Below are 21,839 nucleotides of genomic sequence, written 5' to 3'. Positions count from 1 at the left end.
ACAGACCCTGCTCATCCTTCTAGGAGTGTGCAACCTGATACGGCTTCTGAAATGGAAGCCAGGATGGGGCTTCCAGGCTGTAGGGGGTGTCTACAGCGCTCAACAAGAGCCACTTATTTCCCCAGATTTCTTAGGTACAGAATATAATGTTGACCAAAGGTAGAAAGGAGCTCCAGAAACTTCATGACTTGAATGATACCAGATTCCAAGAGCTTGCAAATTTGATTTGGCCCAGTACAGGTGCTGGGGCAACTTGAAAAGTCCCCTGGGGTGCCTGGGGTCCTGGCCCCTGGTTTATCTGCGTGTAGGCAAAGATGGAGTCACGGCAGGGAGAGGCAGGGAGCTGGCACAGCACGCTCTCTGCCCTGGGCGGGTTGGGGTTCGGGTGTCACGTTTGTCCCCGTCCCCTGCCATAACCCCATGCTACCAAAGGAAGGGAGAGCAGATGGTGGGAAGTGGCTTGGCCCTCCCCAGACATCTTGCTGCGAAGCGCTGGCGGCAAGATGGAGCGAAGGAAATGCAGAGCATTTCAGCTCGGGGCTGTCTGTGTGTGTGTGTGTGTGTGTTCATTAACACACACATTTGCAGATCATTTCCTGAGCTCCACAGACGAGCAGACAAGAACCAGGAGACAGTAGTGTGGGCCAGGGCACAGGGCCTGGGTTCTGATTATGCCACAGCAGCTTGAGATGAGCCATCAGCAGCCACAGGGCCCCCGACATGTCCCCCTTCAAAGCAGTGCTTGTCACAGCTGCCAGTTCCCACCATCCTTCTCCCACAGCACTGCTCAAACCCTAGCAGCCCAGCTGAGAAGTACACCCGGATCAGCTGTGCAGCCATGCCGTGCATAGCCTAATGGCTCAGTTACTACATGTCCATGAGAACAGACCACAAGAAAGCAATCACCAGTGGATAAAACTCCATCTCAATGCACAAAATACCTTTCAAATCTCTCTTGTAGCCCTCAAAACAGGTACTTCAGAGAGACATGCCAATCCTCTACAGTGCATTGAATTTTTTCCCGGTCTGAGCCTCGGCTAGACTATCAAGTCCCAGCATGTTCTCCAGAAACAAGCCACATGTGAAAGGCCTGTGTTACAGGAACATCAGGCCTGTCCCTTACAACAGATGGTCAGGTGGTTTCATCTCTGCACACCAACAATGCAGGATGGCCCTCAGGTCTTCCCGGGAACCCCACCTCCAGCTCAAGCACCTTGGGAAATGCCCGTCCAAGAAGCATGTGGTGGAGCCCCATGGCCACTGAGGGAGGGCAGGGCAGCGGAGCCAGGCTGCTCATGGCACCAGCAGCTGGAAAGGACTCCAGCATGATGTCTCTGCAGAGGATGGAGAGCTCTGCTGATCTCCAGAGAGCAGCAGCAGCCAGCAAGTGCCAGCGCTACTTCAGCCCGCTTCTGAAAGCAAAGAAGTTCACAGGAGGGAGCAGGAGGAAAGGAAGAAAGTGTTAGAAGGAACTGTCTCTTCTGCTGCCGAACAAAGTCAAGCACAGATAACTCATTATTCACACGTTTGAAGTTAGCCTGCTTACGCCATTTGGAAAGAGAATCGGTCACGGCGAGTCTTTGCTTTGGTTTCCTCTGGCTTTCGTGAGACACTACCGCTACTGTCTTTCTCCAGCTTTGAGAGAAAGGCGAGTGTGTCGCAATGCGCCTCGGCTCGCATGTTCTGGCAGAGGATTTACACTGACTTGAACAACGAAAGGAAAATAATATTTAAGGGGGTGGGGGAGAGAATTTTAAAAAGGCTGCTAATTTATAAAGCTTTTTTAGCTGGTGGTGGTCTGAGATGACTTGGCTGCCTCTAAAAGGATGAAAATAAATATCCCTCTTTTTGAAGGAAATACGCTGGCTCCCGGCCAGCTGGCAGGAAGCACAGAGATATGTTGCATTTACAGTAGGTTTTTACTGTCTGAAGCTACAGCAGTGGGAGAGATGTTCATTATATGCAGGCTGGTATTGATTAGCTGGTTTGCAAGCCCTTAATCTCCTCTCACTTGTGGGTTAGTCCCTTGACTTTGCTTGCCTCTGCCTCTCTCCCTGTCCACCCTGTGGTGGGAGGCTGTGCAAGCAGGCAGCTTCTGATAAATCCTATTGTACTTCTAGCCTTTTATTACACCAGCAGACCCAAAAACTCATCCCTCTGGAAGGAAAACAAAGCAGGGCATTAACTCAGATATTTAAACAGAAATCTCGGGTAGCAGTTCCAACAGCTCCTGCAATGCAAGAGCTGTGGCCCACATTCAATTTGAAAGGAACTTCACATCCAGATTTCGTTGCAGCTTCAGTACAGACCCTGAAGAACATGGGCTCCCCACCCCCAGGGTTTCAGCAGGAAGACTGAGTCTTTCTAGATTTGAAGGACATTTAAAGTACTCAAAGCGCAAGTAAAGTTGGTGGGAGTCTCAACAACAAACTGGGTAAAATTCATTAGGTTTAAGCATTTAGCCTGCTTGTGCCTTGCTGAAAAACCCCGCAAGTGCTTTCCTGTATTTTTCCATCCTTAAATACCCCTGAAAATCTGGCTCTGAGACTGCAGAGCCAATTAGGAGGTTTTTAAAGGTTTTGACTGAAGATCTGAAAATTTCACACATGTCACAAACTAGCAGATCAGAGCACATCTGTAGGAAATACAGCAGCTTTCATAAGAGGGTGCAAAACCTACCAGCCTCACTGGCTTTGCTGCATTTCTTCCCATTTCCAGGAAGGCAAAATTCAATTATGGGCTGTGATCCAGTTCTCATGGAATTAGCCAAAAACCTTGATTCAAAGATTTCAAGGCTGGGCACTTGGGAGGAAGCAGACAAATCTCAGGTACATCCAGCTGGTATTGCCTCAGTCTAGTCTGAGATCAGATTTTCAAGTGCATATATATATTAGCTGTCACTAGGTAGATCAGTGGATTTATGCCAATTTCCAACAGGCAGTGAGTTAATGCCTGCTATCTAACAACTTGAAATGGGGCCTGCGTGGTACCAGTATAGCTGGTTTTTCCCATCTAATAACCTGTTCCATTAGGGCAAGCACATCAAATTCCTTTGGGCAACCCGGGTTAGGATACTCTGCCCTGGACAGGGAGGACCATCTGCTGGGTTCAAACCTGTGCAAGGAGTATGCTCTGTTACAGCTAACAAACATGAGATGCACCTGATGTTGTGGGGCCATTCAGCAGACAACTGGATATAGGAGCTTTTGCCAGACAGTCCTGTGCTCTCAGTAACACAGCACAACCCAGATCAGATCCAAACTTCCCCAAGGTTGAGGGTGCTGAGCATTGGATTTCCCCTTTACCCTAGGACAGAGCTGGAGTGAAGCCCTGGCATTAGAATATTAATATCCCCCAGTCCCAGGACTGAGCCCTGAGCTCCGTCTCCAGAGACCAGCTGGTATGTCAGATAATTACAGCTCCTGCCGAGCTTTACCAGCACTCACAATGCAATGCTGTGAGAGCCCCAGGGCAATGCTGCCGGCATGGCACCCCTAGTCCTCCACACAACACTGCTTCTCCAGAGCCAAAGCAGTGGGATCACGCACAGGCTCACCTCTCCATGCTGCTGAGCTGTCTGCTCCGCATGTGCTTTTGGGAGGCGTGCAGCTGGGAGAGCAACAGCAGCCCCAGCAAGGAGGCGCAGCTCTCGGCTGCTGGGCACCTTCCCACTGCCAACATCCTTGGTGCAACGGCTTGGAGGCACCAGGGCCACTCTCTGCTTGCTGCTTTGCTGCTCCTCCCTCCCCTCTCCTACTACAGTACATAGATTCACTGGAAAGAGTAAGATAAAATAATGCAAAATCATGTCTAAGCACCTTCCGCTGCAGGATATGATTTATCTCTGGCTGATTGCAGAACAGGTGACTGGTCTCTGGCAGCAGAAGAGCAGGGTCTTAGGAACTAAATTTCATCTCATTCTGAGTCAAATCTTCTTCCTCCCTCCACCACATCATTAAAGTGATTGGTTGCACTGATAAGCTCTTTCGGGAGGGAGAAACGAGATGTGTCCTGCCTTGGTATCTGATGTGATCTTGTGGTTTTGTTTGATAGTTCTGGTCCTTTAGCTGTTGTCTTCCCTGAAACAAAACTTGCCTTTTAGCATTGACTTTTTTCTCTCTTTCAGTCTGCGACCCTTTGCACTGTCCTCGTGAGTTTGCAAATCTTGCCCAAGGGGAGTGGGGCTGCAATGCATCAATAAACCTGCAAGACGCAGTCCTAGCTGCAGTTCAACAAATTCTCACCAACAACAGCTTCCACACACACGTCGTGCTCCCACGTCACCCACTACCCACCAGGTTATTAGATTCACTTTACAAACAGGTAAAATAAGATACAGGACAAATTTCTGGGACACCCCTTGTGAAGGAGCAAAGCTTGCCAACATCCTTGTCACAAATACTCTTTTTTTTTTTTTGGGGGGGGGGGGGGGGGTGGGGGTCCTGGCACGTGCATGCTGTCCTATCTCATCCCTTTTCATAGCTCTGCTTGGTTCACCCATTGGATTCCGCAGAAATTTCTTTTGCTATTTATTTGTACAGCACCTGGCACAACTTGCCCCTGCGCACAAGACCAAAGCACCACTGACATCCTTCTGGAAGTAGCCTTCAATGATACTTCGTTCTCCAGATGTGCCCCATTCACCAGAGGATACTCTTGCTCCAGTTTAATCTCTTCCAAATACAATATCAATGTCTTGTCTGCAATTCTGATTTTTTTTTTTTCCAAAGCCAGACCAGGATCAGGTGTGTTTCTCCTACTCAGCTGAGAATCATGCCCTGGGGTTTTCCAAAGCATTCAAAAGCAGGAGGTGTTGCAACCAATTTCAACAAAGATTCTTTGTACAATGCAAGCAAAAATAATTTCCCTGTTCTGACTCCCAATACTGCTTTGCTTAGAAAATATTGGTCATTTTTAAGTGAAATGATTTTGAAGTTGTTATACACTGGGTGATATAAAAGCAGAGGTGGAATTTACCATATGCACCAAATAAAATAATTAGAGGAGTGAATTTACTGGAGCCAATATAATTTTGGTTGCTCTATTAATACTTCTTTCAAGGCTGGGATTACAGCCTCAAGCTATAGCACCAAAGGACCAGGCAACGTGAACCCACTGCTTTGGGCGCAGCCGAGCAAACTTTGTTCTTGCTGAGGAAGGTTCCGTGAGCCCCTAGCAGCCGGGGAGCCCCGGGACAGCTCCGTACCCAGCCGAGGGGCGAGTGGGGCCAGAGGCTTGCACAGCCTGGCCTGCCAAAACCCAGAGCCCGTCTGCTTTTCTTCCCGAGTGATTTTTGCCCACCCGGAGCCGAACCCTCACTCCCCCTACACCTTGTCTCTGCCCAGAAGGGGTTAACTGGATAGCAGTACCTATAAGAAATTAGAGGAGGAGGTAGTTTAACATAATTGCTTGCGATGCATGTATCAACAGCAGTCCCAAACTGCCTCTGCAAGAAAACAGTGCCCTGGACGGTCTCAGCAGATACCAAAGGGTTCAAATTCACCCGCTGAGATCAAAACACATTAGCAATGGGAATACAAACAGAGAAACCCTGCTTCACAGCAAGTACTGATTTGCAAAGACTCCTGCATGAACTCGGAGTCTCACACCTGAGCTGTGTGGATTCAGCCCTGGCCCCAGCCCTGACCTCCTGCCTGGCCCCTGGTGAATGGTGCACCAGGGTGAATTAAAGGGACCTGGTGGATGGGGCAGGAATGGGAGGTGCATCGCTGGTCGGGGTATGCAGTGATGGCACCAAGGCCCTGCCATCATCCCAGCCCCTTGTCCCAGCCAAGCATTGGCTTTTCATTTTTCTCCATTCAGTGAGCAAACAGGACATGGAAGGGTGGGATGGAGCAGGCCAGTCTCCGTGCAGTAGGCGCCCTCCATGCAAGTGCCCCATGATGACAGCTTTAAGGGACAGTAAAGAAAACAGCAATAGAACTAAAACATTAGGATACGCCGCATTTTCCTGAGGATTTAACATGCATGCTTTGTTTCATGACACTCTGAAGGTCTCATGCCCTGTTCTAAGCCCCTTCTGCTCCTCCAGGTAGGAGCCTCCAGTGGGGCAGGATCTGTGTGGCAGAACAGGAACAGAGGCCAGAGAGCTCTCCAGTGACTGCCCAGCATGCCCAGGGCGGGGGCAGCACCACCCCTGTGCCAGGGGCCAGTGCAGGGAGCAGCTGCTGGGCTTCTGTGAGGGCTCATCTCACAAACTGCAGTGCATCCAGAGCAAACAGTTAATAACGGAAGCAAGAAACTGTCACTCAGGATTTCCTCCTTTTCCTCTCCAGGGAAGGGGACAGGTCTCAAGAAGTGGGAAATCACCCTAGTTTAAGCACTGCACTTTAAATTACAAAAAAATGATAGCAATTTTACAATCAACAAGTGACTGTCCAGGAAGTGGTGAGGTCATTTATTTAAGTGATCTTGTTGGTTTGATTTATTTATGGTCTTTTTTTTTCCTTTTTTTTTTTTTAATAGTTCCCGGACAGACTGGGAAACATTTGTTTATTTATATCTAGCTTAAGACAAGCAGGGGAAAAAAAAAAAGACCCTAATAATACCCCAAACTATCACCCCACGGGAGCACTTAAGCAACAATCATGGTTTTAATTACAGAAATATCTCAAAGGCAAGTTTCATGCATCCCCCCTGAGAAACCCTTTCTGCCAAGATAAAGATCTGAAACCATATAATCCTGGCACAACGCAGCCCAAGTCCTGGTATGAATTTGAGCAGAAAGCAATAGACCCTGTAATAATTTATTACCTCTTCTCCAAGGGCTTTCCAGACAAAATCACATCTCTGAGGACAAAAGGCGCAGCAAACGTAGGGCATCACTGCCATGGCCCTGGGCAAGCTGCAGACCACAGGGTCCCAAGACTGCCAGCAGTAAGATTGCAATACAGGATCACTTTGTCCTTGCCCCTTTTTGGCCCCCAACCCTGCTTGGCTGCATTCCTCTCCCTTCTACTCCCCAGCTGGTTTTAGCTATCCCTTGCTAACTCACACCATGTCTGCTACGCAGCAGATCCTGACACCCCGCGTCACTGCAATGGGAACGCCACAGGTTTTATTCCGCCACTCAGGTTCACAGAGCCAGGGGCTGCGACATCTCCCTGAGCCTCCCCGCAGCACTGCCCTGCAGAGCTCTTGCGGGTCCCTCTTGCATCTCATTTTGCTTCGAAACCATGAGACAACTGACACTTTTTCCCTTGCGGAGGAAGCGTGGTGTGGATTTATGCAAATCCCTCTGCAGTGCAGGTCCACGCGACAAAACATCCTGAAATCAGCCTTCCAAAACCACCGCTGGACTGGCAGGCAGGCAGCAGAGCTGCATCCCCATGGGCAGGCACCCGGCATCACCCCGTTTGCCGGCAGCAGTTCTTCCTCTCCGATGCTGCCAGCGATTTCCTTCTCTGAAGCACGCTTTACAACAGGGTCAGGATGTGATGAGTGAATGCACGGACCATTTAACTTCATAGTACAACCCCCATACAGCCAAATTTCTTAGAGGTAACTGGAATGTTTCTGCTTCATCTTTCTCTTTTTTTGCCCCCAAATGGTGCAAGTGAAGGAAGTCCTAAAGAGGTGCTCTTTGCTACAATTACTATGGAGTCAGAAATCTGGCCAGATATATTATAAACCAGAAGTCAGCAAGTAAATAACCAACACCACAATATATTAAACACAGTTTTGTATTTTTTATGGCATTGAAGTCATTAAGGCATGAAACCATGATGCAGGTAAAGGAATCAGTTTTTCACAGGATGGCCATATCCCAGCAAAAGCCAACACAAGCCTGGCAAGTTGCACCGCTGGGGACCCCGAGGAAGACCCCGCCACCAACAGCCCTCGCATCAGCCCCAGACGCCAGAGAGCACGGAGGGGCTGACTCAGCTCTTCAGCCTCACCCAGCACAGCCTCAGGTCTGGGCAAACTGCCTTTGTCTTCAAATAAATAAATCCTCACCGTGCCTGGGGCTACAGAGGTGCTCAGGGAGTGGAGTTGGTTTTGGGGTCGAACCTGGTGCTGAACAGAGACTGCTTGCTGCAGGGACACACAGACCAACTCTACCCCACAACCACAGAAGCTGAAGTACTGAAACCTCCCAACACAGCCCACAGCAAATGCAAAACCCTAGGTGCTCAGCCTCACAGCCCCCTGTCCTAAGCCTGCAGGTCAAATTTGGCAGGAAGGGAGGCTCAAATTAGGACAGCACCATCTTATAGCAGATACCTGGTGATTTCTATTCATTACCATCATACTGGGGTCTCTACAGAGCTTATTCTGACTAACGGGGTGGAATATTGCACTTCTTTTCCCTTCCCTGCATAAAACAGGTTTTCATGTTTTGCTGTTTCTAGCTGTAAATCTCAGACTCGTTGGCAACCATGAGGACGGGGAGTTCTGGGGGGGGGATAACCACTTTCCTCACTAGTGCAGCCCTGTGCACCCTTTTTCTCTCTGCTTCAATCTGGAGCATCCACTGAGAATAGAATAAAAAACCCAGAACCCTCAGAATTCAAGAAAATCAATTCAGATGCAATTTAAAAATAAATAAAAGCAAGAAAGAAGCTTTTCCAAGGTGGTTTGTGGAGGCGCCGATGTTTGAGGTGCCGGGGCCAGAGAGGCGCTGGGCGTGGGATGAGAACCGAGATGGAGGCGGTGAGATTGGGGTGTGGGCAGCGGAGCCGAGGTGTGTCCAGGCTGGCAGGTCCAGCGCAGGATGGGGTGGTTCAGGGCGCTGGTTTTTATCAGGGCAGCTTCAAGGTGGATAGAGAAGCCACAGCAAGGTATGCGTCATCTCAAGTAAGTGCTGATACAACCCTTTCTCCTCCTCAGCTGCCACCTGGGCAGTGCAGGCACTGCTGGAAGAAATGCTTTTATAGAGGATCTTGGGGCACCTGGCATTACCAGCCAGTCTTTCTCCTCTCTCCCCCTGTGCTTGCAGCTAAGAGCTCCTCATGCATAGGGTGCTTGAGTGCAGCCTTGCACCCACTGACCCAGGGACAGAGCTACCATTAACACCTTGCACAGGAACAGCGTTCCTGTCTGCAGGAAAGAGGGTTCCTACCCTCTGCAGACCCCACACTCTTGAGTTCCCTGCTGAGAATGCATGGCCGTGCTACAGCTTGGACTGACATCACACACAGGGGACAGGCGGAGAGGGAAACCCTCACCCAGCCGAGGCTCTTAAAAATATCAAAGCAGAACCCAGCGGTTCTTGGAAACAACTCAGAAACGTGGGAGGTGAGAAGCCTTTCCACCCGCCAGCTACGTGCTGCGCAAGGGGGGAACGGGTGCTCAGGGCACAGCAGAACCACAGCCACACGCTACACCCACTGCAGGGGCTCTGCTCCCAGCACGCATTTCCAGTGGATGTGAGGAAGAAGCCTTTTGGAAAAGTGGCCATGGAGGGGACACCTCGTGCCTGTGCAGGATAGGCCCAGCCAGGAAATCCCTGCAGGGCCAACATGGTGGGGAGTGGGAGCCTGAATGCTTTTGCTAGGTGGTGGTAAGCCTGGCACTGATCCATCTGTCCCCTCCCACTCCAAGCCCAGCAGACACCACACAGCACAGGGACATGCTTACTGTGGTCACACCAAGCAGGGACATCACCAAAAGCACTAAGTCTCCAACACACGCACCCAAAACAAGCCACAGACACCAACTCGCAGCCCAGCGGCCCTCACCATCCATGAGCACTTGCTTTGCTGCTCGCAGCCATGGCCTGTTGGTTGGCCAGGGAGAGGGGAAGGCAGGAACCCCGCTGCCACCCCACTCCTCGGGCATGGAAAACCGAGGTACAGCCCCTCCTGCCCTCATCCTCCTTTCCATTACCCACTCAGGACAGAAGTGTAAAAGCCACAGTGTAAAAGCAAGCGGGTCTGTGCTGGTGCCTCTGCCCCGTGCCTGCTCCCTCTTCCACATGCTTTTTTTGTTGGGGGCAGTGACGGGGGAAAAAGCCAGCTCTGTGTACAGCTTGCCCAGCACTGAACCTCAGGAACAGACCTTATACTCCAAGCGGTCCAGGCCCTCACCACATGAGCAGAGAGGGCTCTGGACATCCTGGCACAGCTACCCTGCACCCTTCCCACCTCCACAGCACCCACACTCAGGGCTCAACGCCCACTCATGGCCAGGGGGGTGGTTTTCACCCCCAGCAAACACAGCTGGGTATATACATGCTGCCCCACAAGGGTTATGGATGGGTGATCACATCTGCAGTGGCGCCCTTTGCTCCTCACAGCGGCCAGGACAGCAAGGATGGGGTGGAAACAAGAAACAAAGGGTTAAGGGCTAAAGGGCTTTATACAGAGAGGTTAAGGAAGACTGAACAGCAGCAAGAAAAGTCAGAGCAAGTTAAAGACACTGAAGGAAAAAAGAAGGACTTTGCACAAGAGTTCTCAGATGGACAGAAAACAGCTATTGCTGCAAGGGATGAGCTGGGAGGAGGACAGCAAGTGAAAAGGGTTGATAAGAAGTGACAGAAGGCAAGAGGGAAGAGCTGTAGGAAAGGAAGGGGAAGGCACCCAACAGGTAGGTGTGAGGGGGGAGGCCCTGGAGATGCTCTCATTTATCCAGGCACAGACTAAACATCACTGTATAGCTTCCAGCTATTCATTTTTTCCATGTTCTGCCTTCTGTGGATTATTTTGCAAGCAGGCATGGATGCGAGAGACTGCACAAGGATTGCAGCTCAACTAAGTCGGGTTTTTGCTAAATAAAGAACTGCAGAGAAGGGAGGGGGGAGAAGGAAATTCCACAGGAAGTTCAGATATTTTATTACTTCCTGTTTGTACAAAGTATGTCAACACTTGGCACCCAATGCACCATTTGTTTAGAGCTAAGGTGTCAACTTGAAAGAGTGTCCTTGATCTCTCCAGATCTAACCCACAATGAAGCAGAGCAAAAAAAAAAATCAAATGAGTGAGCAGGGCACTTGGGAGCAAGCCTGCATCATGGCTTGCAGGAGATGCTCATGAACCACAGCCAACATGAGCGCTTGACCAAAGCCACCACTGCTACCAGCCCTGTGCACAGCGCAACCCTACTCTTCACTTTGCTGTGGGCTATAACCCACAGTTTTTGCCATGGGTCCTCCAAACAAGCACATCTGGGTGTCTTCAACACATCGGTCTGGCTCTCCCAGTCTCCCCATCCAGGTTTTAAACCACTGGCCCCGCAATGGGCTCTAGCTGCAACCCGGGTCCCTGCAATTTCTCACCCAACTCAACTTGATTTCAAACTCCTCAGATGTTTTCTGGGCAAAGCTTTAGTTAAAAGACTTGCTCAAGGGCTGAGATGAAGTGATGGGACAGGGGTGGAAGATGAATGGGAAGCTCAGAGGTGGGGCGTGGAGCAGAGCCGCGTTTCTGGCCAAAAACCCCACGAGAACGTTTGCTGGAGGAATTTCACCGCATCTGAGAAGATGATGCCCAGGGCTTTCCCATGATACCAAGACAAATGGCCAATTCTTTCCGTATGAAGGATACTTTTCCGCATGATCACACCAGCCCCTCCCCAGCCGCGTCCAGCCTCCAGCACCAGCCAACGCCAGTCATGCACAAGAGGAGCCACCACGCACCACATCCTTCTCATTTGCAACAGGGCAGCCAAGAAGGGGAAAAATATTTTTACATATATATTTACATCTATAAAAGCACCTATGTAATATCCATGCATGTATAAAAATAATTGCAAGTCCTGCTGGCAGTTCTCACCTCCCAAAACCAAGCAGGGGAGGGGAGCACGAGCTATCGTGCATGGCCAGAGATGGTTGTTACCAGAGCCTTACCAGCTCCCTTCCCAGGTCAGCAGGTGCCAGGCGCTCCCAGGGGTGCTATCCCAGAGAGCCACCCAGTGGCAGGTTAGCCAGGAAAACCACCTTTGGTTTCCATGACCAGGTGGGCCAACATCGTTTTACAGCCAGGATTTCTGCAGGGACAGGAGTGCAGGGAGAGGCAGGAACAAATGTAGTTTTATTTTTTTTTAATTTCAGATTAATTAGAAAATGAAAACCAACAAAGTATGACAAAGGCGAGAATTTTTTTTAATTTTTCCTGTACAGTGTAAGACTGTATTTTCACAAGACATGAATGAATTCCCAGTTTGACCCAGGGCTTACAAATATGACCTTTACAGCCAACAAACCTATGACCATCTGCAAAAAGCAGAAGAACTACAGCTTAGGTTTAAACTCTTCAGATCAGCAATTTATAGGATTTGTCAGGGGGGGGAAGTACTGGGATGAGGAAAAAGATTGACCTTTAGGGTCCATACAAGACAACGGAATAAGCAACAAATAAATACTACACAGAGCTCTTTAAAGAGCCTAAATCTTCAGCACAAACATTATGAGGTACACAAATCAGAAAAAAAGCAGCAAACTGCTGACCTTGCATGCCAGGACAGCATCCCTCAGGCAAACCAAGCAAGAGTCAGGGCCAGCTGCTCCATCCTCAGGTTTTAGCTAACTGTGCAAAATGAAGGCATGGCACCAAGGCCAGAAGTGTCCATGGCTCAAACCCACAGCTCCCTGCCTAGCTACAAATCCTGTGCCTCCATATCGGAAAGTTTAAATTAAAGATCAGTAATGATCAACCAACATGTTGAAATTCAAAAGGAGGAGTGGGTGTGACTCAGCTTGGTTTTGGCAAGTGCTGAATGTTGGTGAAGTCAGAGCAAACCAAACGCTAGGAGTAGTAACTATCTTGCCTTGTATTATTATTTATATATTCCCTATGATGGTGATGATGATGATTATTATTAGAAAGGTGATCTGATGCAGCAGACAAGGGGCTGAGCCAGGAGTCAGGAGACCTGGTTTCTATTCCTGACATGGAACAGTTGTGCAACTCCCTGCCCAAACCCTGCCTGCTTTCCCCCTCTCAGCCTTGGTTGCCCATTCCCAGGTGTTTGCAGTGCCCACCATGACCCATGTTTGCTCTCCACTGCCACAGCACTGTAACAGGGACATGCCTTATGCTTATGGTTTTAAAACAAAAAACACCAAAAAACCCACAGCATTGCAGTGCCTAGGCACCGGCTCTGCAAACAAGCACTCCAGACCAGCAGCCCAACAGGCTTATATAAAGCTTCTAACGCCCCAAGCTCCAACATTAAAAAATAAAAAAAAAAAAAGAAAAAATTAAAAATGGAACCAAAAAAATCAACAAAAAACAAGGCAAATAAAACTGTCTTGCAGAGGTAACAGCCTTGACCTGGCCTGACATCAAGGGGTGCTGATGGCCCAGCGACAGCATCAACAGAAAATATTTTCTAAAGCATATTTAGAAGGATCAAACTGTTTCCCTTAAATTTGGGCACTGATGGCTTTACATGCTAAGCGAACAAACTCTGCTTTATAGTCCCCAGGGTGGTGCTGAGCATGCAGGAAGGCAGAGCTGGAGCAGAAGGACAGCAACAGAGGGCTGGAAATGAGGCCCTGGGACCCCACCTCACAGGGGTCCCACCAAGCAAGTACTCAAGGAAGAGGGAAACACCTCCTGCTGACATTATTGGAGCATTTCCCCAATCCCCTCTAATCATAGGAGAGGTACTCCAAGATGAACTTAAACCACCCCAACTCCAAAAATCAACCAAACGCAGCCAGTCTGCAGCTGCCATTGCAGAGACACTGCCAGCCCTGCTATATCCAAAAGACCCTTCTTGATCACAACAGAAAGATGGTTCTGTAGTTGAATCATCTGCTTGGTTTTCTAAAGCAACGCAGCCTCCATCAGCGGCCACTACCAGACAGAGGCTTTGACAACCTGAAAGTGAAACTGCCAACAAACAGAAGGGGAAGGTGCCCTGTGAGTTCTCCTGGGCCCACGTGGACAGACAGGCAAATAGAAGCACAGAGCAGGGGAAACCTGCAAACATGTTATTAATCAGAAATTCAGCCTCTGAAGCAGGGCACAGCATCTCCAGCTTCATAACTCCCCCCACCCCAAAATGCGTTGCACACCCCCAGGGTTGAGCCCTTGTCATTTCTACTGCATCCCAAGTGCCACGAGGAGCAGGGCTGTACAACCGCACAGACCTTGAGGGGACATGGAGCACAACAAGAGGGAACAAGCAGCAGGCAGGACACACGCGGTGCTCCATGGAGAAAAAGAAAACGAAGACAATCCAGGCACGCTCCTGGGGTTTGCCTGACCACACTGTCGTCTTTGCTCTGTGCACTGTGAAAGGCAGCTGCCCCAGCTGCAGAGGCATCCTTCATCCACATGGCCAGGGAAAGTTCAGCCCCCTGTGACAGCCCCCCACACTGCTCAGCAGCAGCCAAATAAAACATAACTTACTTCGTGGCTCCCGGGGTCCGTCTACAGTCACTTTAATGGCTCGGTGATAGGTAGCGACTTGGGTGGGGTTGGTGAACACTGTGATCGTCAGGGTAAAGCTTTTTCCTAAGGGAGGGGGGGAGAGAAAAAAGGATATTCACATAGGTTCAGCTCCTTTGAGGGTAAATTGCTCCTGCTGGAGAAAACTCAGACACAAATATCTACATACACCAAACTCCGGCACACATATCAGTTAATTTTATGAGACGTTATTGTCAAGACAAAGCTCGACCATCTCCCGCTGGGGTTCAACTGGCTGCAGTGAAGACAGACTTGGACCTGGTTCAGAGCAGGAGCCTGAACCTTCCTGGACAGAAAAGTCACTTTTCCCCCTTCCCCTCCCCTCTCCCAGTATCGACCCCTCTGCCCACAGCAGCTTCCTGTTGCTTCCCTGTTTGGACATTTCCCTTTTTCCCATGGGAATCCAGCCCCAATATGCAGCACTGGACACTGGATCCTCTCTGCAAGGGCCAGATTTGGGTCCTGGCACCCACGGAATACTCCTAGAGGAACAGTCAGACAAGATCACATCAGTTTAGACGTGATGGATGATGGTATTTGCTGGGTAAAACTGGTGGCTGTGGCCCTGCAGAAGCACCTACACAGGTAGGTTTGGAGGGGAGCTACACTGGGCTCTTGGCCATGGGGGCACCTGTGGCACACAGCCCACATGTGCTCATGCCAGGCTGTAGCAGAAATTGGAAACTGCAAAGCCTGCACCAAATATGCCCAGCTTTGTGCACCAGAGCTGGCCACCACGCGCGTGGCCCCATGGACTGGGGGGACTGTCCCTTTGTTCCTGTCCCCCCAGCCCCAAATGGAGACCAGGAACACGCTGCTAGAAAAAGATTTCATACATCATCATGGTGGGCTTTCAGTGATGCTTTTGACACACCAAGCTTTTCACTTTTTTAATTATTGGAAAAAAAAAAGTGGGGGGCAGGGAGGTAGGTGGTGAAAAGCTCTCCAAACCCAAAGTTTGCAAGAGCACAACAGTGACGTTTTCTGGTGGAACACGTTTCCATTTGCAACCCCCAAATGCTTCTGGCATCGCAGAGGGCATTTTCTCCCCATGCAGAGAGGGAAGCAGCAGCAGCACGCCCCCGGCCCGGCCCCCGCTCGCAGACCTCTGCCCGTTGCTGGCGGGTCGGGGACACCATCGCCAGGCGCAGGGCTCGGCAGCGCCGGCTTCTCCTGAAAGGGCCTCGGCTCTCCCGCCCCCTCCCGGGGCATCCCCGCAGCGTTTGGGAGTTCCGCGGGTAAAGGGGGGGCTGCGTGTGCGTGCAAGGGAACCGCGCCAGCCGATCCCCCAAGAGCAATCGCCGCGGGATTTCAAAGGCAGGCAGTATTTGAGAGGCAGAAAACCCAGCAGAAATCGCCCTGAAGTGCCTGCCCAATCGCCCCCGAGCTCCTCCAGCCTTCGCTTCACTCACAAACACCTCCACCGAGCAGCAAGAAACAGCCTCCTCTCCCTCTTCCCTGGGTTAGAGTTTTCCAGATCCCAACCACCATCTGTCTATAAGGGTGGATCTGAGAGTGCCTATAGCAAAAATAATTTATTGTATTTATACAGCTAGGCAGGAAAAGAAAAAAGAATAAATAGAAAAAGAAATGATCTCCTGCAGAGAACACTGAGCAGTTATCTCAGGTGGGAAGTTTCTCTACAGGAGTGTTGGGGGGGGGGGGGGGGGGTGTTAGGGCTGGCTTTAAAGCAGACGGCAAGAAGGATTTGTGAAAGCCAGAAAACAATCCATGCCGACTTCAGCTTTCAAAATTAGACCAGACGGTGCACAACCCTTCAGCTCATTCTCTACACAAGAGGGATTTTTTTTTTTTTTTTACCCTCTCAAATGAAAATGTAACCCCCAATGAAGCAGCCTCGCTGCCAACCTGCACCAAAGAGCCACGCTGCCACAGCCTCCGGAGCACGGAGGCTCCCGTTGACTGCGTTCACATAAAAACAACCGACACAAGCAGAGTATTTGTTAGCAAAATGTCTGCAGAAACCGAGTGCACTGATGAGGATTATTAGAAGAAATTATTTAGGAAGCTATTTCACGGGAAGAAAGGCAATGGGAGAGAGAGAGCCCTTTTGTTCGCGTGCGAGCGCAGCGCGGTGGGAGCAGGCAGCACGGCCGGCGTGGGGAGCACCCTGGGCACCCAGCAGGGGCTGAGCAGAGCTCACAGCTCCGTGCTCAGCGCCGCTACTTCCTACTGGGTGAGATTTTTTTTTTTAAATTTTAATTATTTTTCTTTTCCAAGCGACAATTCCCTTGCCTTTCGGTTTCACTCCCTGCTCACCGCAGATACAAACACCTCTGCGCGGGGAACAGCGTCCCCAGGGAGGATGGCTGCAGAGCGGAGCCGGCCATGACATTTTGCGTCTCTAACAGCTCTCAAAAATCCTCCCATGAGTTGAAAATGACAATTATTACTCAGCAGCATTTTTACTCATTTCCCGCCTTCTCGGGAAGCCGGGCTGTGGTTACTCCTTCCCACCGCTCCCCGGCCCCAGCGCCCGGGCGGCAGCAGCCGCTCGCCAGCAGCTCGGGAAGAAGCCCGGCTCCCTCCGTGGGTCCGGGTAGCACCCGCAGCTCTGGGAGATGCTCCGTGGGGATGTTCCCTGGCCGGGAGAGCAGCGCACACTGCAGCATCCCCTTGCCCTTGGCTTTCATTTTATATGGTGAAATATGAGCAGAAATCTTTATTCGAGAGAGGCCGGGGACGCGGCCCTTTTCCCCTCCCTTCGTCCTGCACACGGGGACGGTAATTTTGGAGAGGGGGAGGTAAGAACCTGCTTTTCCCCCCGCCCCCGGGCGGCTCACAGTGCTGGGTGACCCACACGATAGGAGCAGAAGTGGCCGGCTCTGAACCACTTCAGCTCCCGTTTTCAAAACAAGAGCCTCGCTAGTTCCGATTCTCCTGCAGCTCAGGCACGCTTACTTGCTGTTAGTCGGTGGACACAGGCTGTGCGTGCTTACAAGTGCACATGTACACACACCATATTTACACAAGCTTTTACACACACAGAACTTTGTTCCAACAAAATATTTTGCAGCAAATTCAGATTTCCACCAGAATTAACAAAACCAACACTAGACGTTGAGATTAAAACAAAACAAGAGAAATTAAGTGTGGCGCCCAGAATGAAAATTCAATTTAAACGATTTTTAGCACTAAATACACCTCAAGGAGCCCCTTGCTGAGAAAGCACAGCCATGCACAGGGAACGAAGCACACACTTCAAGCTGCAGGAAAACCCTACTGTGCCTCTTTCACACAGCACCAGGGAGCCCTACTGGAGTTAGGTCTGTGCAAACACTACAAAGCCTCATCCCATAAGAATAGGTAAAGAAATCCGCACTTGAGTTAAAACTTCTTGCTGGCTCCAAAGCCTGTTAGAAGCAGCAGAGGTGTTTCCACTGCTGTAACGAGCATTTGCCAGGACTCTGCTGGAGGAAGGAGACGATTCAACCAGCCACTTTCAGTAGACTGTAAACTACTGTTAATTCAGAGCTTGGGATTGCAGGAGGAAAGTTAATAATGAATTCAAGAGTCAAGTTGAGATTGGGTTGCATTCAGTTTAGAAATTTGTGTAAGGAAAATGAAAAAAACAGAAAGAAAAGAGCCTAAGAGAATAATTGATTACAGAAATGAAAGCTTAATTCATAAAAGAAAAACATTTTCCATCCATCAACCTGCAACCAGTTAAGTGGAGAGTTTTAAAGAAACTGCAATTTGGAGAAGGAGCCAACAGGAAAAAGGAAATGTATGAAAGAATGTAAACTATTCAAGTTTCATAAAGAGGAACAAGTAAACAGTTATTACATGCAAATAATTCCTAACATCACTGCTTTTAATTAATGCAGAGAAGTCAAAATACATCTGACATTGTATGTATACATTCAAAGACTGAGAAAATGCTATCATATGTCCATTTAAAATATATATTTTTTTTTAAATTAACAATTAAGTGGTTTAGTCTGTAGTGTTTATTGGTGATGAAATGCTGAAATTCTATTTATACTATTTGAAATTCAGGTAAAATGCGGCTGTGAGGAATCATGCAGGAGTAAAAGGCACACAGGGATCTCCTCTCAACACCCACTGGCTCTCAGTATTTTCAGGGGATTTGTTCTGCTTTTCTCAGATAGCGGGGACTGATTTCTTTGATGATTTGTTTTCAAAAAGCCAGTACTGCGATCGGTTTAAGGATAAATGACAGAGCCAGTCTCTAGAGACAGAAGGTAAAATTTCTGTTCTAGTTTCCCATGCAGCAAGCATAAGGAAAAACAAATGCATCTTCCCCAAAAGGGGCTCAGACCTGCAACTGCCCCAGCTCCCACATCCCTAGTGGCAGTATTGCCCACAGCAATTTGAATGAATCTCTCTGCAACCCTACTCACCGCACCTACTCCATGCGGAGCACTGGATTATTCTTCTAATAAGAACTTCAAATATTTGATTTGCACCCTTTAACAGCTAGCAAAAAAGGTGGATTATTGCCTCATCAGACCCCAAGTACATCCACCTGCCTCTGACTGCAGAGGGGACCCAGGCTCCAGCAGAGTCACCTGTCTGCCTTATCTCTCCGAGAAGACTCCCCATAAATTTAGAAGTGCTTGGGCTGGGGCTGCCTACCAGCCCATGCGTGCACACTTTTGAGTGAAACACATGCACCTGAGAGGGGTTGCATTACAACACCACATTGGTTTTACAAAAAGGTTTCTTTTCCTGCACCACCTGTGCCTGATGTCTCGGCAGAGAAAAACCCCAGGGAGGAGCAGAGCAAAGCCACCACCAGATCTGCTCTGCGGGGAGCAGCCAGGGATGCTACCACATCCCTCCAACTGCCCCACTGCCCACGGCCCACTCAGGAACCACTTCGGTGCTGGAGGTTTCCTCCCTGCCCGACAAGCCCAGCCCGCAGCAGCAAAACCACCTCCATTGGCTCGCGAGAAATATGCCGTTAAAGTAAAATAAATTTTGCTTTTCTTAGAGAAAATAAAAGAAGAATAAGAAGGCCAACCATTTCCTGGCCGATACCTACCCCTGCCGCTTCTCCCAACAAATCTGAGATCGTTAAATCTTGCTACTTGGTTTTTCATCACGGCGGAGGCATTGCGGAGCTCTGCAGAGTAGTTTTCATCATTCCCTGCCATCACCGTTACCACCGTCCCATCAGGTACATCTCCGAGGGCTACAACCTAGGGCAGGACGAAAGGATTTTAGGCTGAGCTTAACTGCGGTCTGAGCTAACCTGCCCTACGGTTTCGCTCCCCTCAAGCCCCCTCAAAGGCAAACCAAAACCAAAAACAACCCGAGTCCCCGAGGAAAACCGAAAAAAAAAAAAACAAACCAAAACACGGATGGAGAAAGGGAAAATGAGCTAAACCTGGGGGTAAGAAGTAGCGAGGGGCTTCCGCGTGCCGAGGGTTTGTCCGCCGCACGGCCCTGGCCGGGGCGAACCGGGGATTTATTTTGTTCGGTTCGGGAGAAACTCGCTGCCGAGCGCGGGGCGGCTGCGCCCGGGGCCCCGGAGCTCCGCGGGCAGCGCGGCCCGGGGGAGCCGCTGGCTCTGCGCGGCCGCCGAGAGGAGAAGCGACCGGCGGACGGCGAAGCGGCCCCGGTCCGCGGAGCGGCGCCCCGCGCTCCCGGCGACAGCGCACGGCCGGGGGACCCGGTTTGTAAAAACCTCCCCGCCTCGCCGGGCTGCCCGGAGCCCGGCCCTGCTCTCCAGCCCCTCCTGATTCCCCCGCCTCTCCTCCCGCTGTTCTTCTCGCTTTTTTCGCCTTGGCCCCGTTCCCCCAGCCCCAGGTGCGCGGCGGGGCCGCCCGTCCCGGTGCACCCCGTTGGGCCGCGCCGTCCCGTCCCGCGGGAGCGGAGCCGTGGGGAGGCACGCGGGGCTCGGGCAGCGCAACCCGGTGCCGGCGCTCCAGCTCTTCGCTTTCTTCTTGCAGATTAGATCTCCCGTCCCTGCCTCCCTCTCCCTCTCCCGGGAAGGTAATTAACCTCCACTCTCATTAAACTTCAAAGTTGCCCGAGAGATCCTAACTGTACGGAATATCTAAGATGCGGTGACCGCAGGGCAATGCAGAGACTTGATTAAAAATAATAAAAGAGGTTCTCGTGAAGGTGATGTCAGGAGCGAGTTAAAATGAAAGGGGCGGAGGGAGAGAGGCGAGCGGGTCGGGACTGAGGGCAGGAGGGGGTAGCGGGGCCCGGCGCCCCGCAGCCTTCCCCGGAGCTCCCGGCTTACCTTGAAGGCGACGGGCAGCGTCTTGTTGCACCTCCAGTGGGACGGCAGCACGGAGCACAAGAAGTTGGGGCTGTCGGTGCGCACCAGCTCTCCGGCGTGGTCGGCCAGTACATCCACGACGGAGCGCACCTCGGGTCGCGCCCGAGCGCCCGGCGCGGCGGCCCCCAGCGCCCCGCTGTTCTCTCCCATCTTACCGCAGGGGAATGCCGTGGAGGGGGGTGTGAAGCGCCTGCTGGTGCTCGGGTCTACGGGAATACGCATCACAACAGCGGGCGTCAGGGAACCGCCGCGGCCGGGGGGGACAAAGAGGGGCCCGGCGAGGCCCGGCGCCCACCGCTCGGCTGCGGCGCGGCTCCCGCGGCGGGGCGCGGCGGGGGCGCTCCCCGCGGGCGGCTCGGGCAGCGGCAGCCGAGGCCCGCGCCGCCTCGCTCCGTCCCGGCAGATTTCCGTGCTCGGCGGGGCGGCCCGGGGCGAGCGGCGAGGGGGGGCTGCTCCCGCCCGGCTCCGGGGCGCGTCTCCGGAGGCCTCGCTGCGGTCCCGCCCGCCCCGCCCGGGGAAAGGCGGCGCGGAGCCCCGGCACAGCCACGTCGCGGCCGGGCGCGCTCGGCTGCAGGCGGGTCCCCTCCGCCGGGCGGCCCCGAAAGCAGCTCCCCAGTGTCAGCTGCGCCGCCCGGTACCGTATTTACTGCCGGCCCCGGGGGGGCGGGCCGCGCCTGAAGGACGGGGCGCCGCGCCAATGGGGCGGCCGCGAGGGGCCTCGTCCCCGCCCGCCCCCCGGCTCCTGGGGGCCGCGGGGGCGTGGCCACACCGAAAGGGGGCGGGGAGACCGCCGAAGAGGGGCGGGGCATCTCTCGAAGTAGGCGTGGCCTCGCGGGGCCCCTCCCCTCCGGGCCGTACGGGCCGGGCGGGCGCACGTCGGGGCCCCGGCGGCTCCTCGCCGCCGCCGCCGCCGGGGGGGTTTGGGGCGCGATGGGGCCGGTCTGGGGCCGGAGGCGCCGCCGTGGCCGTGAGGCGCGGCAGGGAGCGAGGCCCGTCCCTCTCGCCGCCGCGGAGCGCTCCCGGTGCCGCCGCCCGCGACCCCCGGCGCGGCTCGGTCACCGCGGGACGGGGGGAGCCGAAGCCGCGCCGCTGGGCCCCGCCGGCTTACGCCGAGGGGCGGCTCTCCCCGCAAACCGCGCTGCAAGCCGCGGCTCCCCGGCCTCCGCTTTCTGGCCCCTGAAAGC

General features: G+C 52.1%; 1 protein-coding gene across 1 annotated transcript in view; it reads right to left on the bottom strand.

The window, feature by feature from the left end:
• RUNX3 (RUNX family transcription factor 3) overlaps positions 1 to 20,877 on the bottom strand; it is a 36,446-nt gene extending 15,569 nt beyond the window's left edge. Inside the window, exons 1-3 of the mRNA XM_035562291.1 lie at positions 20,617 to 20,877; positions 19,408 to 19,564; positions 14,319 to 14,423 (exon numbers count right to left, since the gene is read on the bottom strand). Of these exons, the coding sequence (XP_035418184.1) occupies positions 14,319 to 14,423; positions 19,408 to 19,564; positions 20,617 to 20,877 (523 nt within the window). The remainder of the gene's footprint in view (positions 1 to 14,318; positions 14,424 to 19,407; positions 19,565 to 20,616) is intronic.
• Positions 20,878 to 21,839: the final 962 nt, after the last annotated feature.

The sequence above is a fragment of the Cygnus atratus genome, chromosome 23, assembly GCF_013377495.2.
Source record: "Cygnus atratus isolate AKBS03 ecotype Queensland, Australia chromosome 23, CAtr_DNAZoo_HiC_assembly, whole genome shotgun sequence".
Lineage (NCBI taxonomy): Eukaryota > Metazoa > Chordata > Aves > Anseriformes > Anatidae > Cygnus > Cygnus atratus.
The sequence above is the reverse complement of the archived record's forward strand: the minus strand, read 5'-3'. Positions and strand labels throughout refer to the sequence as shown.